Genomic DNA, 25,213 nt, shown 5'->3' on the forward strand with positions numbered 1-25,213 from the left:
TATGCTCCATGGACTCTGTCAATTTTATTGTACTTGAAGCATCACTTTCAGAAGTAACTGGAAGGCTTGCAGCTCCAAGCCAAGCCATACTGTTTTTTTCCCATCATGCAAACTGGAGCATGAATCCATCCCAAGATAATGCAACAAGAACCACAGGATTCTTCTTCCCCCCCCCCACTTGAAGAATGTAGAAAAGGTGCTGAATGGTACCCCAAAGCCTATGCCCCTAATTCTTTCCCCTTTCACCAAATCATGGTAACCTGTAGCCTTCTAAAAGTGGTAGGTAAGGGGCACGCTGCTCCAGCTCCAACCTAAACCAAGTCAACCTTGAGCCAGCTATCAGCTTCAGTCTGTTGTGACCATCTGTATTTGGGCAGCTTCTAATGGAGCTTATTTGGCACATGCACTCCACAATCCTAGTGAAGGACCCAAGTAGTGTTGGTTTATTTGTTACTTAATTGTGGATTATTTGGCACTCAGCCCTTAAAGGTGCATGGAAACAGTGATAAAAAAATTGGGATTCTTCGGTGCATTTTAAGCTGCATGGCATGTATAGTCTGTTGCCAACCAGCAAATGGCGGATGGAAGAACTGTCATCAGTGCTGCTGCTGACTGCCAAAAAGGATCACTTGCTTCCTATAGGGTAAGAAACGGCTTCAGAACAATGACATTCACAGCCAAATTTGAGAAAGCTGTCCCTGAAGACTTGCTCTTCAGAGGTCAAACCCACAGCAAGGTGTCGCCCTCAAGCCAACTCTCTGTTGCTCACAAAGTCCCAAAGAACAACATAAGACATGAATGGCAAAATAGACGGAGACAGAGGCGGAAGACATTAGTGAGGAATAGGGGAGAGAGTGAGGATCACCTGTCCGCCAGTCCCCATTTCAGGATCCTGGCAGCCTGTGATCTAATATGGCTTCTAAATTTGCTTCAACAGTGAAATGCTTCAACACGACACGGGACATTGAAGCCGCAATGTTGCCTGCTACCTGGACATGGTAAAATGCAACGATACAGTTTTGTAAATATCGATTACAAGACACTGATGAAATTCACTGCCATATTGTTGGTGTTGTATTTCCCCCCAACTGCTCAATAAATATTTGCTCTTTATTTCTTTACAGATCAGCCATGCTTTGTTGCTTTTTTTATTTAAAAAATTATTACTTTTTTATTGAAAATAAACATACATCGTTACGACCACTCTCTCAAGTGTTTCAAGTTTCCCCTCCCCTCTATCTCATTAGCTAAAATAAGTTCATTCACACCACAGTTTAAAAATAGCTCTGTAGCTTGACTGTATTCTAGAAAATGGGCAATGATCCACACAGCGTACAAGTTCTGCTTGTCACATGCTGCTACTTACATACTGGCTAGTTGTCATGCATTGTTTACAAGAGGGTTTTTTATGTTAATAGATCTCTATAATTTTCATATATATATTTCTATATATATATATATAAGTACACACAAATGATGGGTTCGGATGAGGCTCAGATGGCTTGAGTTGGTTCTCTTTTCCCCCCTTTTAGAAAAACAAACTAAACCAAAATGCGTTAATGTATATTAAAGTTACAGCTCCCCTATTTTAAATAGTCCAACTTGGAAATACCATCCATTAATGAAGGTGTGTTTTGACTTGGTTCCCAGTGCTTTTACTCCTACCCTAGATTGTTTGCAGCAGAAAACAGAATAGAATTTGGTCTATGTGCTAAAGCTGTTGTGTACTGGAGCCAATTCTTTTTCCTTGCCAGACCTGAAGGTCATCAAATACATTACTCTGATCCAATCATTAGAGAGATCCAGGCACATAAGCAGCTTTCCATGTGTGTCCTAAATGTGTATGTACATGCCCAGCTGCACTGTGATGTTCACAGTCATTAGTCCTATCACAATGGCTCACTGCATCTTTCTGTGCTAGTGGAAGATGCTCAGCTAGCCCCAGCACTACTAGTTGCTATACATGATAAGGTGCTCATTGCTATTGCTGTATTAGGATGTGGAACCACTGCTTTCAGAATTCCTTTGTATTGTTATTCTATCCATTTCCATATATCTTCACCTTACAGTCAAATGTGGACTAAAGTTAAACAGAAATGGATAAATTCTGGAAACAGTGCATACCTGTCACTGAGAGGAAGTGGGTGACCACATGGCTAGTGTGCAGTGAGGAATGGCTAAACTAACATGATAAATACAAATAAGTCCAAGGACCCAAGTGTAGAATGTCATACTTCGTACAAATGGTGTCAAGTCAAAACCACTCAGTTACAAACATGGATGTTTTCACAGCTCAAAGCAGGACGTCATGCTGGGGCAGGAATGATTCCAGGTTCTGTAGCTGCTGCCGAAGCCATCAGGATCAGTAGGTTACAGTGGGAAAAGGGAGCATAATTTATAGAGATAATAAATTAGGTCTCCTACCTGAATAATCAGCATTGTAATTCACCATAGCAAAAACATTCTTCCCTGTTTACATGTCCTTATCCAAACGATAGATGCCCTCCAAGACTTGGAACTGTGCATATACACTTCCATACACAGGCTCTGGCTCATGACTATTTAAGGAAAGGAAGCACTGCAGCTTTAATTGAGAACTTTTGAGGGCTGCAGAACTCATGATCCCACCTTGCTTTCAGCCAGCAAAAGCACTTGAGGGACTGAATTAGCTCTGGTCCCCTGGGGACAGTAGCCCAGGCTGTGATTCTACCCTCTGCCTGGTGCTGTTGTTATGGCATAAGATTGGTGATGGTGCCATGGCTAGCTTAAAAAAGTACCTCCTACAGAGTCAGAACTCCACAAGGACATCTTTCTGCAACAAAGCTTTACAATCCTATATCCTTGCCAGTGGCAGCATTAAAAGCTGAGAGGCACGAGAAAGATATTGGGGGAAAAAGTTCATTACTCTTTTAAGTGGGGATTTTTTTTTTTACCAAACCAGCACCAAAACTATATTTAGCAAATGGTTGCAGTGAATCTAGTTTGAGCACAGACACCCTTGCAGTTTTGATTAAGAAATAAACTCAGGTGTGTGGGGTTGCAAGACATCCTTTGTGGACTACAACCCTCAGAAGATAATGCCATGGCACCAGTGTGCAGAGTGAGCAAAACTGCAGTAGTGGCTCTTTAGAGTTGCTTAAGCACATGAAGGAGGCTTGCAGGAGCTTTCAGCAGCCTGTCCCCCAAATAACCTTAAGATATTTTGGAATCTGAAACGAGTTTAGGCTGGCAATGTGTCTCCCTCTCTAGCTAAACAATTATGTTGGTGAGGAAGGGAGGGAAAACAGTAGCCTGATGCATTAGCTCAAACACTATGCTATATAGAGAGGAGCAACTCTGTCCATGACGGATCGGCTTGTGATGGCCTCCTCTACCAGAAGCAACCCATTTCTTGGACTGCAGGTGGAAGCCTGCATGACTGACTGCCCCTCCAGTCTTGAAAAGTCATCTTCTCAATGTGAGGGAGAAGGTGACTTGTTTGAATCTGGCAGAGTAATTTGCCACATGAAGGGGGATTTTTATTTTTGCATAGATGAGCAGCATCAACCCTATGAATCCTCACCTGCAAACTGAAGTGGCACAGGCCAGAGCCAGGGTTCTCCACTCGGTAAGACCTAGGCCTGAGTTTCCTTCCATTTAAACCTACTTTGCTGAGAAAGGAGCATAATATGACTGGCTGGCTCAAGTTAAAGGCCCTTCTAGCCTAGCCTTTCAGTTTCCACAGTGGCCAACCAGGTGCCTCTGGGAAGTCCACAAACGAGAGGCAATGTCCCTCCAGTCGGCATTCAGAGGCATTGTTCCGTTGAACTGGGAGGCCGCACATTCCCCTCAAAGTCATGGACAGACGTGTCTCTTTCATGAATGTGTCTAATTTAAGAATTGGCAATGTAAGCAGGACTGACCAGGTCTAAACTTAGTCAATGAAGCAGGTTCCAGAAGAGATCTTCCTTGGCTGGTGAACAAAGCCAATCTGTTGGGGCAATTTTGAGGGGCTTTTTATTTCTTGAATTTCCCCCACCCCAAATCTCCCAGTTTGTGTACCATGTTGTGACTTTCTGCACCCAATGTTAGTCCAAACCTCAGCAGTGGCAAGGTTGCTGAAAGGTTGCTGATATTTGGGGAAACTGTTCAATCTGAATTCAAATGAATTTCTTGTCCCTCCCCTTACCAATTTCAATGCCAAAAGCAGAAGTTACTTTCTGGAAGTCAAACTCTGTCACAATTCAATATGGAATAAAATTAAACCACATGTTAAAACATCAGACCCACTGGTGAATGCTCTGGATAAGAAATTTGAACTGAGTGGGACACACATTCCAATTGGAAAACAGAAGCCCACGGATGGTATCAGCCTCTCTATCCTTTCCCACCCACCCTGCTTGCTTTCTTTCACCAACACCCATGTGAATAGGAAGCAAACACGGTCAAGATGTTGATATCTGCTAGAATGAATGGAACAGAGAGGCCCGTCAGGTATCAGTGCAAACACTAGGTAGCAAAGGTAATATGGCTTATCTTTCGTGGGTCAGCAAAGAAACCACACATTTGCAAAAGCCAGACAGTGAGAGAGGGTGCTGCCTTTGGTTCATCTTTGGTCCTTTAGTTGGAATGGATTCACTCGCCTGCTATCTTCTTGCTCTATGCTCTTTTAGATGAGTGTGGCACTCAACTGAAACCTTGAACTCGGGCCTTCTAGGTAAACTGCCTGCCCCTTCTCCCATCTAGCAAATCTCACTCCTTGTTAGAAAAACACATGAACCTCAGTCTTGATCTGCTCCTCTCACACACCTTGGTCCCAAATTCCTTAACACATCAATGCTTCCTGCTAGAAATCCCTGGATCACTGCAGATTTAGGTGGTAACTTCAAAGGTAGGAGGTAAATTCAAAAGGGGCAGTGCAATATAGGATGGGAAGTACGTGCAAACTGACCCAGGGTTGCTACTTCTTCAGGGTTGCAAAGCTGCATGTAGGATCTTGTTGCAGCATTTCATGAGTCACTTATCTTGCCTCTGCTACCTTGATTCTGCCTGACTTGAAAGGGTTGGCCTTCTAATGCCCACATGAGAAGCCAGCCTGTTAAGCCGGGCAATCTGCATAAATAGCTCATTATACTGCTCTTCACGTACAAGAGCTTGTGCTCTGTCCTGAATTTGGATAGGAGTTTGAAAGCATACAGGTGTAGTTATACTACCTTCCTTGTACCACTCCGTTAAACTAATTAAGAACTGAAAGCTACAAGGGACTAGGAGACCCAGTGCACTGCCTAGACGCCACAGGGCCATTTACATTGTGCAATGCGTATGCTGCCAAATGCACTCCTCTCGCCAAATAAAATTAACCCACCAACTTGCCACAGACATACTCAGGGATGCTTCTGCGCCAGAGCTGCTGTTCATCCTCTCTGCTGACAGCTAATGGCCAAAAGCTACCAACCTTAGGTGTGAAGAGGCTTGTAAGGTTCACAAGAACACATTCGTGTCCTCCTTTACTATTTTCCAAAGCAAGCACAGTGTATCTGGTCAACTCACATTGTCAGGCTCTGGTAATCCTCCTAACACAATGTCCCAAGGTCTGATCAAAGGAAGCAAAACCCAGAGAGAGTCAAAGCAAAGCATGGACGGCAGCTGCTGCAATTCGTGAGATCTGGAGGGGAAAACCCAAGAAAAGGAGCTTGCCTTGTGCTTGAGCTTGAAGAGATGAACGTGGAGAGGCCGTGGACATGCAGCAGACAAAATGACTCTGATGAATGCAAAAGGAGCGTCTGTGTCTTTACACCATGGAAGCTCTTGGGTTCATCCAGAATTCCTCAACAGCCATCAGAAAAAGGATATTGCAGCTTAGAAAAACAGAGCAGAGCAGAACAGAAAACAAAACGTTGCCTAACTGAGGTATCAATAGCTCTGGATCACTTTGAATGTTCAGGAGGCGATGCTGGGAGATGGAGCTGCCTATTTGTTTTTCCCAAGAGCTGCGTCCACCTCCTCTTCGGGCTTCAGAGAGTGCCACTGGGCAATGGGGCGGCGAGGGTTGGCCAGCATGTCGGACCAGTGCCTCAACTCTGTGCCAGTGGCGTTGTTACCCACAAAGACCTTGCCGATGGCTTCGTTCTTCCCCAGCTTGTCATAATCCAGCACAGTGATCACCACCTGCACTTTCTGGGGGAAGGAAGAAGAGAGCAATTATGATGAAGGATTCCCTTGCCAAAAGAACCTATGATAGAAATGTAGATGCTCTATGTTAGTGTTACTATGACCAGAAAAACCTATTCTCCTCTCTCTCTCTCTCTTCTAGCACTACAAACTCTTTAGGGGCTTAGATACCAAAAATTGTTGCCTGCTTTGAAAAGGTATTGACAAATGTCCAGTGCTTACTTGTTCCCATGTCTCAAGTTTTAAGGGAAATGGGATCAATCCATAAGGGAGGGTCATATTGGACATTGTCTCCTGCACTTTAAAAAATGTTGATGAAAAATGTACAGGTGGGTCTGCCATATTCACGGATTTGGAACCTGCAGATTTGACTGATCGTGGGTTTTGAACCTGTGGTGGAGAACCTCATCTGACCTCCAGGTTGCAACTGGAACTACCTTCTGGTCGAGTCCGGAAGGTTTTCTGAGATGCAGGGAAGCCACACACAACCTTCTCGTGTCTCAGAAGGCCTGCCAGAGGCCTCGGAGACCCACTTTTTGAAAAACTAGAAGTGCACCTCCAAGGCCTGAGACACAAGGAAGCAGTGTGTAACCTTCTAGCAGCAAAGAAGGCCTGCCTGAGGCCTGGCAGACACATTTCCAGTTTTTCATGTTGGTGGTGTGCAATGCAATTTAGTTTTGTTCGCCAGTGACTTAATTCTGCCCTTCTCTATTATCCTTCCAGAACTGGAGCTCAATGAATGACAGTGTCCTACAGGCAGTCCAAGTCTGGCTCTAGACTTGGGATCTGTATCAGCTCTGGGAGCACTTCATACTCATCTAGCATCTGATTGGAATTACTGATTGACAGGTCTACTCAGAAGTAAGTCCCATTGTGTGAAGTTGGGCTTACTCCCAGGAAAGTATACAAAGGATTGTGGCCTCAGTGTTATCCCTTTAACATAAAAATAAAACATGCCACTTGTCTTTGTACAGTACCTTAGGGATTTCACATCTCCAGAGAACAGAGCTAGAGTGCTAAAAAAAAAAAAAACACCCTCTTTGCAGTGCACTCCTAAGCATATTTACTCAAAAATTCTATGGAACTTATTTATTATTGATTAATTTATGTAAACCAGATCCTTAGAGAATTTTTGACATTTATTTATTTGTTAAAAAGCATTTCTGTTCCACTTTTCTTGCCTTTCAAGGCAGCTTACAACAACAAAATAAAACAAGAATCAACTAATACAGTGTTTCTCAACCAGTGGTACAGGTACCACCAGTGGTACTTGTGGTGGTGTCTGATGGTACTTGTGGGACCCCTGGACACCGGTCACCAGGCAGAAAGCCCAGTGACACGACTCAACAAACAGCAATAGGAGGCTTAGCTTGGCTTGGCTGGCAGAGCTCCAAAGCATGGTTTTTGCTCACTTGAAAAGCCCTTACCGTTCACCCTGAGCCTCTTACTGGAGTTTGTCTCTTCATATCTGGCCTCCCAACCCAGAAGAAACTGGTGATGACATCATCACCAGTTACTTCTGGTGGTACTTCCAATAGGTGGACCGTGCAGAGTGGTACAGCAGGGGACAAATGTTGAGAAACTAAAACATCTAATTAAAAAGGTTGCATAAAACAAACCTAACATCACAACTGAAAAGTCAGAGTTAACCCCACTGACGCTGTCAGGCTTCTCTCCTCTCTCCATAAGCTGAGAAGAATAATCAGGTCTTAACACATCTCTTAAAGGAGCACAGGGTAAGACCTAGGAGGGAATTGGCACCATCACTAAAAAGACCCTGCTCCTAGTGGGTGCTTGCCATGTGTCTCAAGGCAAGGGCACCTGGATGGAAACGATGACCAGAGTGCATGGGAAGGCAGATATGGGAAGGATCCAGGATCTGATCCAGGTCTGATCCAGGCCATCTATGGCATTAAAGCTTATTAGCAGCACCAAGGAAACAGCTCTGTCTGATAATGGATTGCTACTGGCTGTCAACACAAACAATACAGAGCTAGATGGCCCCATGGTCTGACTCAGTATTTGGCAGCCTCCTACATTTCTAATGTAAGTATTCATGGCACAGGCAAGATAGAAGAGAACTTTATTATCCCCCCAATAAGTGATGTGACCCAGGAACTATTCGTGACTTCCTATCCCAAAGTTTGCCCAGTGAGAATCTTAGCCTGTGAACCTGAATCTGCTCAAAAGGAATCTCAAAGCTGAAAGACTCATTGAAGTAGGGATTCAGGGTCTTCTTCTTGACAGTGGTCTTCTTCTTCTTGAGCCTCTTGCCATTCTGCAGCAAGTGAATCTTCACATAGGGATCTGAAAAGAAAAACCAGGTAGCTCAGACACTGAAGATGGCAGCCAACACATGGCCCTAGACCAGTGGTTACCAACCTTAAAAAGCCCACAGACCACTGAGGCAAAAACCAAATCACCATGGACCACATGCAACCCCCCTACCCCCAGCACACAAAAAATACAATTCAATTTGTAATAATTGAATTTATTCAATTATTCATTAGATTTATTCTTCATAGAGAAGATGTTTGAGTTGCTGCTTTTGTTGCCGGCTGCAGGCAGTTCATTCTTTGCCTTATCTGGTAGTCCATGGGGAAGTGTCTCCTGAGTGAGTGGTCCCCCATAGAGAGGGCAAGGTCCCCCACTAGAGGGGGCAAGGAACTGACTGACTGCAGCCCAGCTGACACTGAAGTGTCAGCTGTGAATATGGGTGGTCTGTTCTCCACCCTCTCAGGTAGTCCATGGACTACCACTAGAGGAAATGCTGGAAGTGATTGAAGGTGATTCTTTTTCTGAGACCTCACAGACCACTTCACAGGGTCTCGCAGACCATCTGTAGTCAGATTGGGAACCAGTGCCCTAGACAGCAGCACCAGAAAAGACCAACCTCAAGCAGAGGAAGAAGAGACCAGCTGGGAGTTATCTGCAATATGCAAAGGGAAGGACCTGGCAGAGACGCAAGCCACGATTTGGTCTAAGTCAGAGCAGCCTTCATAGAATGTGGTTTTTTTGGAACAATCCTCACATGTGTCTTTGCAGAGGATGCAACAACAAGCACAGGCTAGAGGGAGGCCTAATTCATACTTCATTAGCTACATGGCTGCCACTTATTTATTTTTCACATTTTTGTACCACCTTCCTTCAAGCATTTCAGGGTGGTGTACATGCTTCCAAGCCTCAGTCTATCCCCATGACAACCCTGTGATGTAGGCGAAGCTGAGTGATAGTGACTGGCCCAAGGACACCCAGGGAGCTTCACAGCTGGGTGGGGATTTGAACCTGAACCCAAGTCCAACTCCCAAATCACGACACCATCCTGGTTCTCAGGGTGCAACTGAGTGGTCAAAGGATTATACTGGACATTGAGTGAAGCATCTTTCCACTTGGGGTAAAAAGACAAGTGATGCTAGAATCTTCATTGTGCTTCGTTCATTATTTAAAAAACATAGCTGTGGGGAGTGGGGGAGAATGGGGATTGGAACTGGTATTGTGGGGGGGGGGTACCCTTTTCCCATCCCAAGATCTTCAGGAAAATTGCACCCCCATGCTGCTATTTGCCCCAAGAGAGAAACTGCTATTTGCAGCAACTCAATTGCAGCAAGGAAAAACTTGGAATAGGATTTTTGTTGGGAAAATGGCATTAATGCCATAAGGATTCAAGAATCAATAGTGAGGACTGAAAACGTTTTTATATGAAGAGTTACATTGCCTCTGAATACAGAGGAGAAGCATTTATACAGTTAATCAGCACTCTGGACAATGTAGGCTTGGCTCTCATATTCTTAAGTCACTGAAATGAGCTGCTTTACATCTCCAGTGTGAAAACCATCCGGAGAGTCCTTCAGTAATAGTTCAGGGGAGCCACCTAGTGGCCTCGAAGCTGTATTACACCCACCTGAAAGTCCCCCAACATCCATCTTTTTCAAGTTCTTTGCTTCCAGGATACATACGGTAAGTTTCCCCGCAGTGGGCACATATCGTAATGAAATGCAGATGTCTCCCAATTTTTCTGGCTGTTGATGAAAATCAGGAAGGCAATTAAATTAGGAATTCTACTCTGCAGCATTAAGTGTTCCGAGTCCGAAGACACGCATAATGTAGAGAGAACTCACAGTACTGTGACTGCAAAGTCAGTGCTGGTTTTTATAACATCTCTCTGAGTACACCAGAGACTCCATGCTGAAATATCCACTATGTACCCTCCTTCTGATTCACCTTTTTGGTTGCTACTGCTGCAATAGCAGGAGGAGTTAGGAGCACCATGGAAAGTGGAGGCCCTTATTCCCAGACACCCATGCAGCAAAAAAGACAAAGTTTCAAAATGATGTTGAGTCAGATCATGGATTGTCTACATACTGATGGGCAGTTGATCTCCAGGATTTCTGGCAGGGGTCTTTTTTCGGCCCCACTAACACGTCAGGGTTAAAGCTGCAACATTCTGCATGTTGAGGTTTTTCTTTCCCTTGTCGGTATTTTAAATCTATAGTATACCGCTTTGAATGCATGTGGGAAAAGTGGTTCATAATGCTTTACATTACTAAAAATAATTTAACTTTTTAAAATATAATTCTTAGATGTTGAGTGATCCGCTCCAACTGGACAGTACCACTTTCTTTTCCTTTTTTGTCTTCAATATTTTCTTCTGCAACCATGGGATTTTCTTTAGCTCTCACTGAGAAAGAACCTTAGTTTTGTGTCACCCAGCCATGTACCACAAGGCCACTTCTATGTTTCAACCCCAGTATAAAACTGGAAGTCACGTTCTCCTTGGAGGTCAAAAATGTACAAGCTGCCTTACCTCCTCTTTTTCTGCACTCTCTAGGTCCCTCCACTCTTCAATGGGCTGTCCCAGGTCCACAGTGTTCATGGGCACCTTGACTTCCCCAATGATATCGTGCTTGGAGAAGCGGTCAAAGTCATAGATGGCCATCACCAAGGTCTTCCCACCCAGCTCCTGATATGGAATCTGTTATGGAGAAAGATTAACTGTTCAATAAGTGCTGCATCATGAACTGCATGAAGGGTTAGGGTTATATTCCCAACATATACTCTCATTCTTCTGAAACCAAGCGGGTAACAAAACTGCATGCTGATAAAACTAGCAGTGGGACATATGTGTGCTGCTGTGTGAGTGCACCTGGATAGGAGGCTACCAGGGATCCCAAAGAAAGCTGTTCTGGGCTTTCATTTGAAGAAGAATCACAGGATAAGTATCAGGGCAAAAAAAATTTTGGTTGATGTCAGGTATTTATTACTGGAGTACAAAACATTTTGATGGCAATCATAACTGTTCCAGGTTATTCTGTCTATGTTCCAGCTACATTCTGCCTGTAAGGTATCAGCTGGGCAGAGGATGCCTAAATAGGGGCTGTCTCACCTTGAAGACGAAAGTCTCATTGTAGGTTGGATTGAGGGTCTTCTTTTGCACCTTGGTCTCATACTTCTTCTTCTTATCAGGAAGTAGGAAGACTTTGACATAAGGGTCTGAAGTGCCGCTCACGTCCAGCGCTGGGAGTTCTGCTGCTTGGAGAATACCTACTGTGAGCTGCATGGGAAAAATAGGTAACAGTTATCAGGGGAGTTAAGTAGTGCTGAATCCTAGCTAATACAGTGAATGATGGGGGAAAAAATCTGTCCCAGTTCTCTCTTTCACCTGCTACTTTTCCTCTCTTGCTGCAACGTATGCTACCCAGTATGGCAAAGTGTCCATCGTTTCTCACTTACTCTGGTCACTGCTAAATGTCACTGTGACTCATAACGACAGTGATTGACAGCCCAATCCTGAGCTCGGGGTGCCGGCTTACTACCAGCATGCACTGTCGCAAATGTGCGGTAAAGTACATTTGAGAGGTTCAGCGCTGGCCGAGCACTGGAGCTAGCTCAGTGCAAGCCAGTGCTGGGCCAGTTCCAGCACTGGGCCTGCATTCTGCTGCCAGGTGGTTGCCTGATTGTCTGACAACGGAGAGGTGGGTGTGGGGGAGGCAGGGAGGAGGCATGGCAGGAGAAGGGAGCAGGGCAGGAGGCGGGTAGGACTGGTGGATCCAGAGTCCTGTTTCTGACCACCCGGTCTGACATGGGACTCTTCACTTCTGCGTCAGCTCTAGAGCCACCACAGAATCGAGTAGCCCCATTGCAGGCCTACTTCCCTTACCCAGGAAAAGGGAACAAAGACCCCCTTCCCCCGAGGAGCTGCCACGTGCTGTCTGGTTGCGCACAGGATACAGCGGCAGCCATTTTTGATGCTGTGGCAGTCCCACATGCTGGGCAGCTCAGGACTGGGTTGCCCATTCAGAAGCCACACCATGATTTGTACTAACCATAGGTTATAACCCAAGCCACAGATTTCCAAACATACAGGTTTAAAGCATCTGTTGGGTCACTCAAACCCTCCGAGAGTCTCTGGAGAGAATTTAAAAATGTTTTGCCTTACCCTTCTGCTGGCCATGTGACACCACATGTGCTGCTATAATATCATAGCCCAGCAACCCCAAGGGCCTGCCTGTTCAGGAACTTTTGAGCTGCTCTGAGCTTTCTTAATGACACAGTACATTCATTTACCAGTGTTAGCTTTCAGAGCATGTTCCTCTTCCTGACCTGAACTTCCTCCATGTTCCCTTACGGCTCTCATCCTAACACAGGCAAAAGTTCCATCCACTTTCTGGCTATCTCATCTCCCCAGTTTCCCATTCTGACTGTGCCAATTTATAGCCAGACAATAGCTGGGAATCCACCAATGTAGTTCAAAAACTTTCCATGTGGAAGTTACTTATATTGCCTTCTCCAACAAACCTTCCATGCAGTGGAATGAGCTCCCACCTCCTGCCCTGTGCAAAGTTTCATGCCTGTGGAACTTGCGTCCACAACACTTTGAAAATCTCTGCTAGAATCAAATTGCAAATTTTACTGTTACGAGCTTCAGAAGTACCCAGGTAACACTTAGATACCTCATTTAATAGAAGTATTGGCAATGCGATAAAAGTGACATCCTCCACAGCAGTCAGCAAATAGTTTTTAAGCTAGATGCAACATCAAGCTGCTGAAGAGACCTGGTCAAAATGCATGAGATGGGTTTTATAGCACTCATGCATAGTGAGTTTTAAGCTGTGTTCTATGATACTAGCTGCATTCTACATTCAGTAAGACGAGACATATTCACAATAGGATTTTATACATGATCTCAAGAGTTTGCCACTAGATTTTAAGGGCATTGCAATAGTGTACAGTATTTTTAAGCTGAGAAGGAGGAGAAAGAAAAAAACAACTAGTCTCTAACCTTTATTTTGTGTATTAGTTTGTTACTGAGAAACAATTATTTCCCTTTTTTGGCTTTTGCATCAACCAGCATTCACACTGAACAAAGGGTGTCCAAGAATGCCCCACACTAAATCTCCCTGTCACCCTCCCATCACAATACCAACTGCAGATTTGACAATGGCTATCCTTGCATATCCAGTTTCTACTGCGTAAAAGGACCAGCTGAGGAACGTATCCTGTGTCCTTTGACAGCTCATTACCTTTGATCAAATAAACAAAAGATACATGATAGTGCCACTGAGCAGCTGCAAAACACATGTCAGTCCGCAACCCTTACCATGCAACATTCACCTATTTCAAGGAAAAGTATATGGGCTGGTGGGGTTTCCCCAGAAGCTTCAGCTCTGGTCTCCTCTCACCTGCCAACAAACTTAGATAACCCAGGATCAATAGCTACTGACTTCAGTGCCCTTTGCCTCAGACTACCATGCACTGGATTGTGGTGCACAAATCCCACCCTCTAAAGCAGGGGTGCTTACACTTTTTTGGCTCGAGAGCTACTTTGAAACCCAGCAAGGCCCGGAGATCTACCAGAGTTTTTTTACAATGTTCGCGCCATCATAACATATAACATTTAGGTGTACAATGTATGTTGGTGTACCTTGCATAACCGCATGAGCCAATATTGCACAACACAACATAATTAACTATAAACTTTTTTTGTAATTACTTGAGTTTACTTTGATGACTTGCACTGAAGTGAATCAGCCAAGGATGCATAGTCCAGAAAGTAGCTGCTGACAGCCAGCCTCAAGCACACTTCCAAATGTTCATCAGTCATGGTGGAACGGCACTTGGACTTGATGATCTTCATGTAGGAAAAGGCTGACTCACATAATAAGTAGAGCCCTTCCTGCCTCAGGTGCTCTTATATCCCTGAGGGCCCTATTGCCTTCAAGTGGCTACAGCTGTGTAGCACACTCTGCTGGATGCCCAGGCCTTACCCTTAAAGGGGCCACTGCTGACACCACATCTACCTCCTCACCAGATCTTCCTCGATTCCAATACAAGTGGGGGGGGAGCAGATCTCTATACAGACCAGTGCAAAAACAGGGGAAAGGTGTGGGGGAGGGAAGATCTCTATATAGACATCACAGCAAGACCAGTGCAAAACCCCTTGCACACAGAACCAACAGATGGAAGTTGGGGGGGGGGGCAGATCTCCATACATACCAGTGCAAAAACAGGGGAAAGGTAAGTCAGCCCCAGTAGAGTCAACGGGGCTCACTCCCAGGGATGCGTGGACTGCAGAGAAGCCTGCAAGCTGCTCCTCTCCAGGTCTACTCACAAGTCAGCCCCAGTAGAGTCAATGGGGCTCACTCCCAGGGATGCGTGGACAGGAGCTCACTCCCAGGGAGCGTCACTCCCAGGATGGGGCTCACTCCCAGGGATGCGTGGATGGGAGAGAAGCCTGTGATCGACTCATTTTGCCTCGCAATCGACCGGTCGATCGCGATCGACGTATTGAGCACCCCTGCTCTAAAGGGTGTTTGTAGCGCCAATCCTAAACACACAAACCTGGAAAAAATGCAGCTTAAAGAGCAGGTGCAATAATGAACTTATTAAGCATGCACATTACCTGATTAGCTTGGAAATCATAGTCTAGGGAGAACTGAAGCTTGCCCAGGTTCTCTGGCTCCTTCTCCTCTTCCTCACCTTCTTCCTCGTCTCCATCTTCTCCATCATCATCATCCTGTTTGTTCTGGAAGAGAAGCAGGACCACAGTGTTCTGCAAGGGGTACTTGCATGGATAGCTTTGCTGTCCATCACACACATGTGCGCTCTCTCTCTCTCACACACACAGCCTTTTCTTAGCTCAGAAAGTCATGTGACTAGTATTTCAAGAAGGGAAAGCTTTCTTTTAAGGGTGGGAAAACAAGTTACAAGGGGAGGGGAGTCTGAGGTTCAACATTGCATTGTACTTATAATTTGGGATTGCCAACATCTCTCTGACCAAGAAAACTGTGGAGCCATTTTTCCCTCCTATATATACACAATACCAGTGTTAAAATATAAAAAAAATAAAAAGAAAATTAAAGAAAAGCTATCCCCTGTCTTGGATGGCAGATTTAGCAAACAACTGAAGTTGGACACACCAATACAGCTATAGAAAAATCTTTTCAATAAAAATAGTACAAGGTTGAAATTATAATCCAACTACGAAACCTTCCAACTTCCAGTGTGGTAATGAGATTGGCATAATGGTTTTGGTAACAAAGGGCCACAAGCTTCAGCAAGGGGGCAAAGGAAAGTGAAGTGGCCACAGAATATCAGAGACAGCAACTAGTCTGCACTGAAAGGATCAGTGGGTAGGAAAGTGAGACTTCAGCTTAAGTTCAAGACACTTTGTGCCACTGTGGTTAAAACAAATGAGTTTCGAGTGGAACAGTCACACTTCTGTGTGTGCACACTCATACACACCAATACACAAACTAATGGTTGCATTTGCAATTCTCACTCTAGCTTTTAGAATTAAACGTGTTATCAAATTTGGTTACATTACTACATCCTTAAAATGCATGTTCTTTCCCAGGGACAGATGACAAAGTCATGCAGGCCATCAGTACTTGATAACTTCCAAAGCTTCATCTGCCATACTTATACTTTGTCCACTTGACAAAGAAGTTCATCCACTTACAAGCTCACTTTGAGTTTGTTGTTAGATGTTACAGGTTATCCAACAAAGATTGTATCCACTAGAGGAGTATCACTCTAGGTTGGGACCCAATCTGGTTCTGAGTAGCTTTGTGGCTTTGAAATTTAATCTCAGTACAGACAACATCTGATTTTTTTTTTACCTCCCCAACCTAAGTTCAATAAGAGGTTTAATACCATCACCTAAACAAAGTCTAAGTATAGAAGCTCAGGAAGTATAGGAGATGCCCCTTTTACATCTAAAAGGGAAGCGATGCTTGCATCAGGACCTACCGTGAGTTGGCATCCAGGTGAGTCAGAAAAGATGGAGACAGAACAACACAGAGAAGGACAACGAGAGCACAGAGAAGGAAAAGAAGGGGATTATAGAGACAACAACTGCACACATCATCAACACCACTAGTGCTCCTGAGAAACAGCAGATTCCACACCTTCAGAGGTACCCTGTACCTGGCATGGATTGAGTCAGATAGATCCCAATTACTAGTAATAAATTCTGAGACCTCACCATAATCTGCAGTCAGATTCATTTTGCTCAGGCAGCCCCTATCCGAGTGTGCAAGCAAGGCTGTGCACCACACATTCTGTACATTTTAAACCAGCCCATTTCATCTGCCTCTTTACATGTGAATTGTTTAACAGCCAGAAGGATTACTAGAGCTGTGTTTCTCAGGAAACCAAAAAGCACAGAAGTATATAGGGGGGAGAGAGACAGAAAGACAAGAAACATGGCTTTCCATACAAATGCAGAACTCAAAGACAGCATATTTGTCTCCAAGACTAGAAAGGGCTTTTTAATGGGTCAAAGAGCAACAAGGAACAGCAAATGAAACGCTAAGAAAAGACACCGAGTCATTGTAATGACCTAGCCTGATGTGATCATCACACACTTCCAGAGATCTACAAGTAGGACCAAAGCTTTAAAGTTGTGTCTTACTTTTTGGCACTTTTCCTTTGGCTGAAGTGAAGGATACAGGACCATTGAGAGCAGCATAGACAGCGTTCCATTCCTCTGACTCACAAGAACAATGGAGGACCTCCACCCATTTGTGCCTAGTCTAGCCAGTGATGAATGACAGCCACAGCAGAGAATGTACAGTAAAACCATATGATACACCCATACTCAATAGAGATTTTCTTATCAAATTCATGCCATACTACTCTGGGCTAATTCTCACACCTGGTCTTCTGTTTGCTGAAGAACCATGTCTCAGAGGTTTCTATGTCTCAATTATTGATGCATCTAGGCATCCCACGCTAATGTCTAATCTATGCTTCCCATCTGAAAACCCTGCATATTGCAATTAATATTTGCTCAAACATTTGCTTAAGTTAATCACTGTTGATAGGGAGGTAATGGGAAACCCAGATCTAATAAAATCTGAGGGTTGTGTCATAGATGAGCTTCCCTAAATGTGAACATTGCCCTAAGCTGGAACATTAATGTTTTCATAATGTGGAAAGGGCCATGCAAGCGTCAACCTCCACCCCACAAGTATCCACTAAGAAGTCATGCAGTATGGAAGCAAGGAGGAGGCACAGTCAGAAGCAAGGTAGATTTGGGAACTGACAGCTAACAGAGGAAGCATTTCCAGGTCTCGTGCAAAGTGAGAAGAGAGAGACATACTCTGTCCCACTATCAGAACACATTAGAAGAATCTCTCATGACACAACACAGTGACATAGCTAAAGGGGTGCAGGGGGTAGCAGTCTTACTGGGCAACAAGCTTTGGGGGAACAACAAGCTGAGCTTGACACTAGTGGCCAAAATTGTGAAAACATTGGTATGTACTAATAACACCATCATGTTATATATCATTGGAAAGATAATTTAATTCAGAATGCAATGAAACAAACCTCAATGGAATATCTGTATTCTATCAAAAGTTATGGCCAATTAACCAGAAAATGAAAACACAACTGCCTTATGGAACAAAAAGTGGATTTCTTTGACTCAAAACTGACTTATGAGACTGATTGTTCTGAGAGCCAATGAGATGCTATTATGACACAGCGTGGAACCAATAAGGTGCTAATATGAGTCAGCTCTCATTTCCATGTATCATAATACAGCTACTCCTGCTAACTGGTAAAGAGGTACTTTTTCAAGTGGGGCTCCTCTTATATTTAGCATGGAGAGAATAACTGTCCCTCTTCACCCCAGCTCAGTGTCTCTAATCAATAAGGGGCACACTTTTTATTTATTTACTTAATTAAATTTGATTTTGTTGAGGAGGACGGGCTACAAATTCTTATTTGATCCCAGGTAGCGTATAGATGCCTTAGCTATGCCACTGGCTGGGGGCAGGTGGCAGATCAAGTGGGTGGTGAACTGCTGGGGGAAGGAGGCAGGTTCCCCCCAATTTGCACTTTTTAAAAAGTCCGGGTGTGACATCACTTCCGGAGCATCATTTTGAATTCTGCACCGGGCTACACGTTCATTAGCTACGCCACTGACACAATACAGTACCTCGAGGTAAAGGGGAAAGAATCATCAGCCACTCAAATTTCCTTTCATGCCTCTCTGAAGTGGGCCAGGCTAGCATCACAAGAACTTTTGGGCTAGCATTTCTTGTTTCTCAGTATCTCTAAAAGCATATGTTAGAAGGCAGTGAGGACTGAGCATCATGGAGAAAGCTTTGTGAAGGGGAACACGTTTCCCCATTCAAACTCAGTTATCTGAACAGTGGAGCTTTGTGCACAGTGAATGGATGACTAGACAGCCCTGGGCTGTCCTTTATTAAAGCACCTCACACATTAACACATGCATGCACATAGAAAGAAATATTTCTAGCAATACAGGCTATAAAACATCTAATTTCTCAGGCTGCTGCCCAAGTTGCCAAACCAAAATGGCCCTGATAGAAAGGAAGAACTGAGAGCGCATCAAGCCTTCCAGGTTTCTCATGTTTATCTGGCTTAACTGCTAATGGGATTTGCTGCTGAGTTTTACTGACTGCTGCCAGCAAAGTGAACAGTATAACTCTGAGTTGTAAAAAGGGAACAGGTGGAACTGGTACGATGGTGGCATCAGATGGGATGCTGCACCAGATGCTTTTTATGGACTCTCTTATACAAGATGCTTCCAGAATCATCACCCGTACAGCTTCTCCACTGCTTTTTGTAGCTGTTTTTCTAGACCTGGGGTCGGCAACCTGCCATTCTGGAGCAGCAAGCGGCTCTTTCAGCCTTTTGCTGCGGCTCCGTGCGGGGCCAACCCGTCTGGGGGGGAGGGGCTCGCCCCTCCCGCGACGCAGCTGCCGCTCACCAGCCCGAGCGCAGCTCCCACGCGTCCTGCGGCTGCGCCCCATAGGAGAGGGCGCAAACGGGCTAGCGGAGCAGCTCCTGCCCAAAGATCCCGCACCGGCGCTGAGGGCGAGCCCCCGCCGCCGCCGCATGTTCTCTCCTGCCCGAGCAGCAGCACAAAAGCAAGCAATTGAGTGCAGCTGTTCAGTCCTCCTCCCAAGCTCTGAGCACAATCCTGTGCGTGTCTCCTCAGAAGTAAGTCCCATTGTGCTTGCTCCCAGGAAAGTGTGCACAGGATTACAGCCTTCAAGCTCCCTACTCAGCATTCCCCATCACTCACTCACACTCTCACTGCTCCATTTCCTTCACTTGGAAACTTGAAAGGGGTTTGGAGACCCCTGCACCAGATGGTATTCTGTATATGTTTGTATACTGTATGTGTAACATACTGTATATGTAGCACCAAAGCATATTTCATGGTTGGGAAGTAATCACTGTTAGTGTGCCTTTTATTTTATGCAGTTCTTAGCTTGTTTGTTCAGGATCACTTTTGTGAACAGTATTAAGTAGTACTAAGTGGTCTTGTTCAGAGGTGGTATTGTGTGTAAAGGCATTTACAAAAGTACAGAAGTAAATGACTGTAAAGAATGACAGTATCCTTCACAAGCAGTTCACCTGTGCACAATCTAAAACAGTTGTTCTCCAACTGTGGGTCTGGACCTGATTTTTAGTGGGACCTCGAAGAGGGGAGTGTATTATATAACTGTGACCTACAGGAGGGGAGTGTATTATATAACTGGGACCTATAAGAGGGGAGTGCAAACTATATATGCAGTGTTATCTTCATTTTAGATGTCAAAAGGGTTTTGTGGCTCCCAAGGTTTTCTTTTTTCCCCCCGGAAAACGGGTCCAAATGGCTCTTTGAGTGTTTAAGGTTGCCAACCTCTGTTCTAGACCAATAGAGGTGCTCCTTCCAGCAGCCATCATTTGTTTCCACAAATGCCCCTCTAAGTAATATCATGTAATCAAGTAACACTGCTTTAAAGGGAAGTTGTAGAGACAAAAACTATTAATCATTTTTTCTCCTGGAGCCCCCCCCCCTGAAATGACACTCATGTTGGCATCCTTCAGTCTCAGAAGACTATGGTATCATACTCTGAATGGTGGTTCTGGAACAGAGTGTCCTCTCCAGTGCGCGAAGCCTGGGTAAAGTAGATATGGAGGATAGGCTGTTACCCATGCAGCAAATTCCCCCTCTCCACATCACTGAAATGGTCCAATGGAAAGGCAGAAGCCAATACAGTTGGTTCCAGCGGTGCTGCAGGAGTTACCAGAACACGACTGTGTTCAGCTATGAACTGCCTCAGGAACTCCGGCTCTGGATTTTGCCTCAATTTTGCCTCTGGATTTTTTTACTCCTGAAGCCTTTTCCACAACTGGATATAGCCACAAGGCATTGGAGGTTTGAGGTTAGAATTTCCTTCTCTTAGATGAGCTGCCTTCCCAGGCTGACGAGCCTCATCTACTCGGTGGCTGTTTAGTCGCCTCTTACGACAAGTACAGTCAAACTGGGGTTGTGGAGGGAGAAGATTGCAGAATTGTGGTGGATAGAGAAGAGATTATGGGACATGGAGGAGGGAGGGTTTAGGCTGGATTGTGCTGGATAGAGAAAGCAGAGGGAGGAGAGGGTTGTGGGACATGGAGGAGGGAGGGAGCAGGCTGGATTGTGCTGGATAGAGAAAGCAGAGGGAGGAGAGGATTGTGGGACATGGGGGGTGAGGGGTCAGGCTGGATTGTGCTGACACTGATTGTGAAATGACACTACATGACAACATAGTGTCACTTGGGGTGGTGGGGAATTGTAGGAGGGAAAAAATAAGTTGCCTGTTTGTAGGAAGAAGTGTTTGAGGGATACAACAGATACACCTTGCCTATACAGTGCATACTTATCTAACTACTTATCCTACCTCCTGTGGGATAAGTCAAGGGTTTTGAAAAATTATCCAATACTTACAAATGGCTTGTTCAGAAATGACACTGGGCCAAAAGAAATGAATGTGGGACCATGGAAAATGATGTCTCTGGCATGCCACTTTCAAATCTCCTAAAAACTATTTTCTGCCATTAACCGAAGGCTACAACCCTGAGCATACTTACCAACGAGACACTCAAAACATGATTTAGAATTGGGCTGTCTGTGGCTGAAAGTACAACTACTCCAACTTAAATCAGGTCCAGTGCTTACATTGGGGGCTGGTTCCCTTACCTTTTTGAGGGCACAATCCTAACTAGGTCTACTCAGAAGTAAGTTCAATTTTGTTCAATGGGGCTTACTCTCAGGAAAGTGTGATTAGGATTGCAGCCTGAGTCAGTCACATTAACTACTGTTTCTAAGAAGGCTGCAGGGGAGATGAGATTTTGTTAAAATTGGAGGAATCAGGAGTGGAACTTGAGAATTTCATTGAGCCTCCCTAAGTCCCCCCCATAAGAACATAAGAAGAGCCTTGCTGGATCAGGCCAAAGGCCCATCTAGTCCAGCTCCCTGTATCTCACAGTGGCTCACCAAACGCCCCAGGGAGCACACAAGACAACAGGCACAACCTGTGGTTTGGTGCCCTCCCCTGCATCTGGCAATCAGAGACAGCCTGCCTCTAAAATCAAGAGCTTGCACATGTAATTGTAATGCTACTATGACTTGTAATTAGAGCAATGGTAAAGGCCCCAGTTTTATGGCACTGATAGTAGATGATGCCACTACCATTGAGGAATCTCCATTCAATTTTCACTACTGGCCTTACATATACTTCCTAAATATATATATACATTCTATATATACTTTCTAGATATTAACAAAAAACCCTGAATCTTCCACTAGTACATCCTAAGATCCTGATCTTCAGCCATTCAAGAACACAAACTGCTGCTCCTTGTCTCCTGCAACCTGCAGTACTGCCAGTGACGGCTCCCAAGGGGCATGCTTTTACCTGGCCTTTCATGTCTTTCATGTTCATGGCATTTTTCATCCCCTTGCCTTTCTCCTTCTTGTTCTTCTTCTTCTTGCAGCAGCATTTCTTGCAGATGCAGAAACAGCAGGTGAGGATCAGCAGCCCAGCTACGACGGCAATGGCAATCAGGGCCCAGGGAGGTACTGCGAGAAGCAAACACAATGCCTGTGTGCAGTCACTGGGGTCCAACTCCCAAAAGGAACTCCCTGAGAGTGGCTCCTCCAAGCAGCTCAGGGTGGCATAAAAGGTTCTTTTCCTTTTATCCTGACAACCATCCTGCAAGGTAGGTTAGGCTGGAAGACAGTGATTATTCCCTTCTCCAGCTCTGGCATCCACTCCCTCTAAGGTTATGCGCTCCGTCCCCGCAACAGCTGAATTGCTGCCTACTGTTGTGGGGCAACTGGGGAGAACAGGAAATCAGATCCAGGTGACAAAGGGAGCTTCAATCAGCAACATGGAAGCACACAACAGAATGTGTGCGGTGACTGGCAGACGTGGGCCACTGATGTTAATGGTGTACCAGTACAGTACACTCAGCAACCTTCCACTGGCACTGCAGCTCCTTCTGCCGCCTATATGTAAGAGCAGAGAGTCCCTGTTCACCATGATCATCCTGAAACAGCAGGCAGCAGCGTTACTGCTGAGGGTTAAGTATATGAAGTCAGAGAGGGAGGATGCCAGGGCCATGAGGGAACAGGCAAGAGGAACTACAGCTCAAATGAGATGTTAAAGGCACCTGCTTCTCTCCAGCAGACAGATCTGGCAATCCTACCCTAAGAGCTTCAAGGCAAAGTGGGAATTTGTATCCAGGTCTCCCTGGTCAACATTTAACACCCTGTCCACTATAGCACACTGGCTCTAATGCAGCAACAGGTATTATTGCTATACTTATGCTTACAAAGGGGATCATATAGCTAAAAAAAGTTTTCCTAATGATCCGTTTTTTTCTAGCCATAAAGTAGAGGGCATATCTCCAGCCCTTGTCTTGAACAGCACTGTCTGGGGGGAAAAATAGCAATTTCTGCCATTTACCCCACTAATTTATAGCCTTATCACTGGGTACAAGAGGAGAGAGGGAATTCCTCTTGGCCCTGCAGAGTGCCAGTCCTCTGCAGGGTTAGAAAAAAGGCAGCAATAGGACAAGCAGCCACCCTAGGACACTGTGTCTCTTGGAGATGCTTCCATGGTAAGGCCAGGAGATGTGTACTTACAGGGAATCTTATTGATCTCGTTCATAAACTTTTCTTTAATCTTGGCAAACACATCTTCTTTGCTTTCCACTGGACCTGACCCCGTCGAATTGTCCGTGGACCCAAGCGACGCCACCGTCGTGGTGGGGGATACCGTGGTACCGGCAATCATGGGCTCAGGATTGGGACTGTTCCTTCGGCTGTCTATAGTCATCTTTGCTGGCTTCTGGAGACCCCCTGAAACACAAAGCAATATTGACATTGCAGCCCAGACTGCTCTATGTCACTTTGAACCAAATGTATGAGAACATACTACTTCTCCATGCAATCTCCATCTAAATTGAGGCAATTGTCATGTCCTGAGACAAGTTTATTCCCTCCATGAAGAATGTTCCTGCCAGGGAGCTCAGCCAGCTGGCAGCCTGTTCTGCAGATCACTGTGTGTGTGCACTGTCATGCAGAAGAAACAGCCCCTGGCACTGCTCCCCTTTTGTTCCTAATCGATCTCCTCCCTCCAGGTGATTGTCATCCTTTAAGGTCCTTCCTTTAAGGTCCCATTAGCTTCTTGTTGGAGGAAGTTTGTTTGAACTGTGGTTGTCTTATGGAGCTTACTGCTCAAACAGCCCAAACAGCAAACTTGTCAAACAAACTTTGGGTCCAACCCTAACCAATTTTCCAGCACCGACCTAGGCGCAATGTAGACCCAAGGTAAGGTAACAAACATGCCCTTACCTTGAGGAGGCCTCCTTGACTGCCTCCCCACTGCAGGATGCAGTGCGTGCCACATTGGTACAGCTCTGTCAGTGCTGGGAAGTTGGTTAGGATTGCGCCCTTTGTCTCTTTGGCCACTGTGTTCTGGGAACTTAAAGGAAGGACCTGCTTCTTCTGCAGGACAATGCATGCACACACACAGCGACCTGTAGAACAGGTTACCAGCTGCCTGAGCTCCCTGGTGAGAATGTTCTTCATGGAGGGGTAAAGAAGCTTGTCCCCTGACATGACAATTGCCTCAATACAGATGGAGATTGCATGTAGTGTGGCCATGGTATTTAACTTCTGAGCAGTAATAACCATTTTCCTTAAGTCTTTCTTTTTTAACAGCCAAGCAGTACTTACTTTCAGAATAGCCCTCATAGATTCCAGTATTACTGGAAACTATCTCAAAATGCCTTTGGCTTCTTCCTTGATGTCTAGTGGGTAGAATCAGGTCAAAGTCTGAAAATTGCCCATTTACTCCTCTTCTCTGTTTCCTGCTGTTTAACCATGAAAGGTTCTATCTTCTTATTCCATGACTGCCAAATTTACTCAAGAGCCCTTGGTGAGGGATTTTATCAAAAGCTTATGTCTGGTACACAATGTCAACTGGATCATCTTTGTCTACATAATACTACTACTACAATTACTAATGATAATAACTCGGTATTTATATACCGCCTTTCTGGTCATCGGATTACTGCTCTGACTTTATTCAAGGCAGTTCACATAGGCAGGCTATCTCTAAACCCTCGAGGGGATTTTTACAATAACAGAAAAGTTCTATCTTTTAAGAACCACACAACATTTCAGATGGATCTTCCACAGTCTGGTATTACTTCTGGCCCCCAGTTGCCTCCCACGCTGGCTGACAAGCAGCTCCTTCATCTCTCA

General features: G+C 45.0%; 1 protein-coding gene across 1 annotated transcript; it reads right to left on the reverse strand.

The window, feature by feature from the left end:
• Positions 1-5,949: 5,949 nt before the first annotated feature.
• On the reverse strand, positions 5,950-23,780 carry SYT2 (synaptotagmin 2). Its single transcript, XM_066624678.1, has 8 exons — positions 23,588-23,780; positions 22,356-22,519; positions 15,050-15,172; positions 11,534-11,701; positions 10,955-11,122; positions 10,052-10,169; positions 8,324-8,457; positions 5,950-6,156 (listed from the first exon to the last, which is right to left on the reverse strand). The coding sequence occupies exons 1-8, from the start codon at positions 23,778-23,780 to the stop codon at positions 5,950-5,952; spliced, it is 1,275 nt and encodes a 424-aa protein (XP_066480775.1).
• Between the last annotated feature and the right edge of the window lie 1,433 nt (positions 23,781-25,213).

The sequence above is a fragment of the Tiliqua scincoides genome, chromosome 4, assembly GCF_035046505.1.
Source record: "Tiliqua scincoides isolate rTilSci1 chromosome 4, rTilSci1.hap2, whole genome shotgun sequence".
Lineage (NCBI taxonomy): Eukaryota > Metazoa > Chordata > Lepidosauria > Squamata > Scincidae > Tiliqua > Tiliqua scincoides.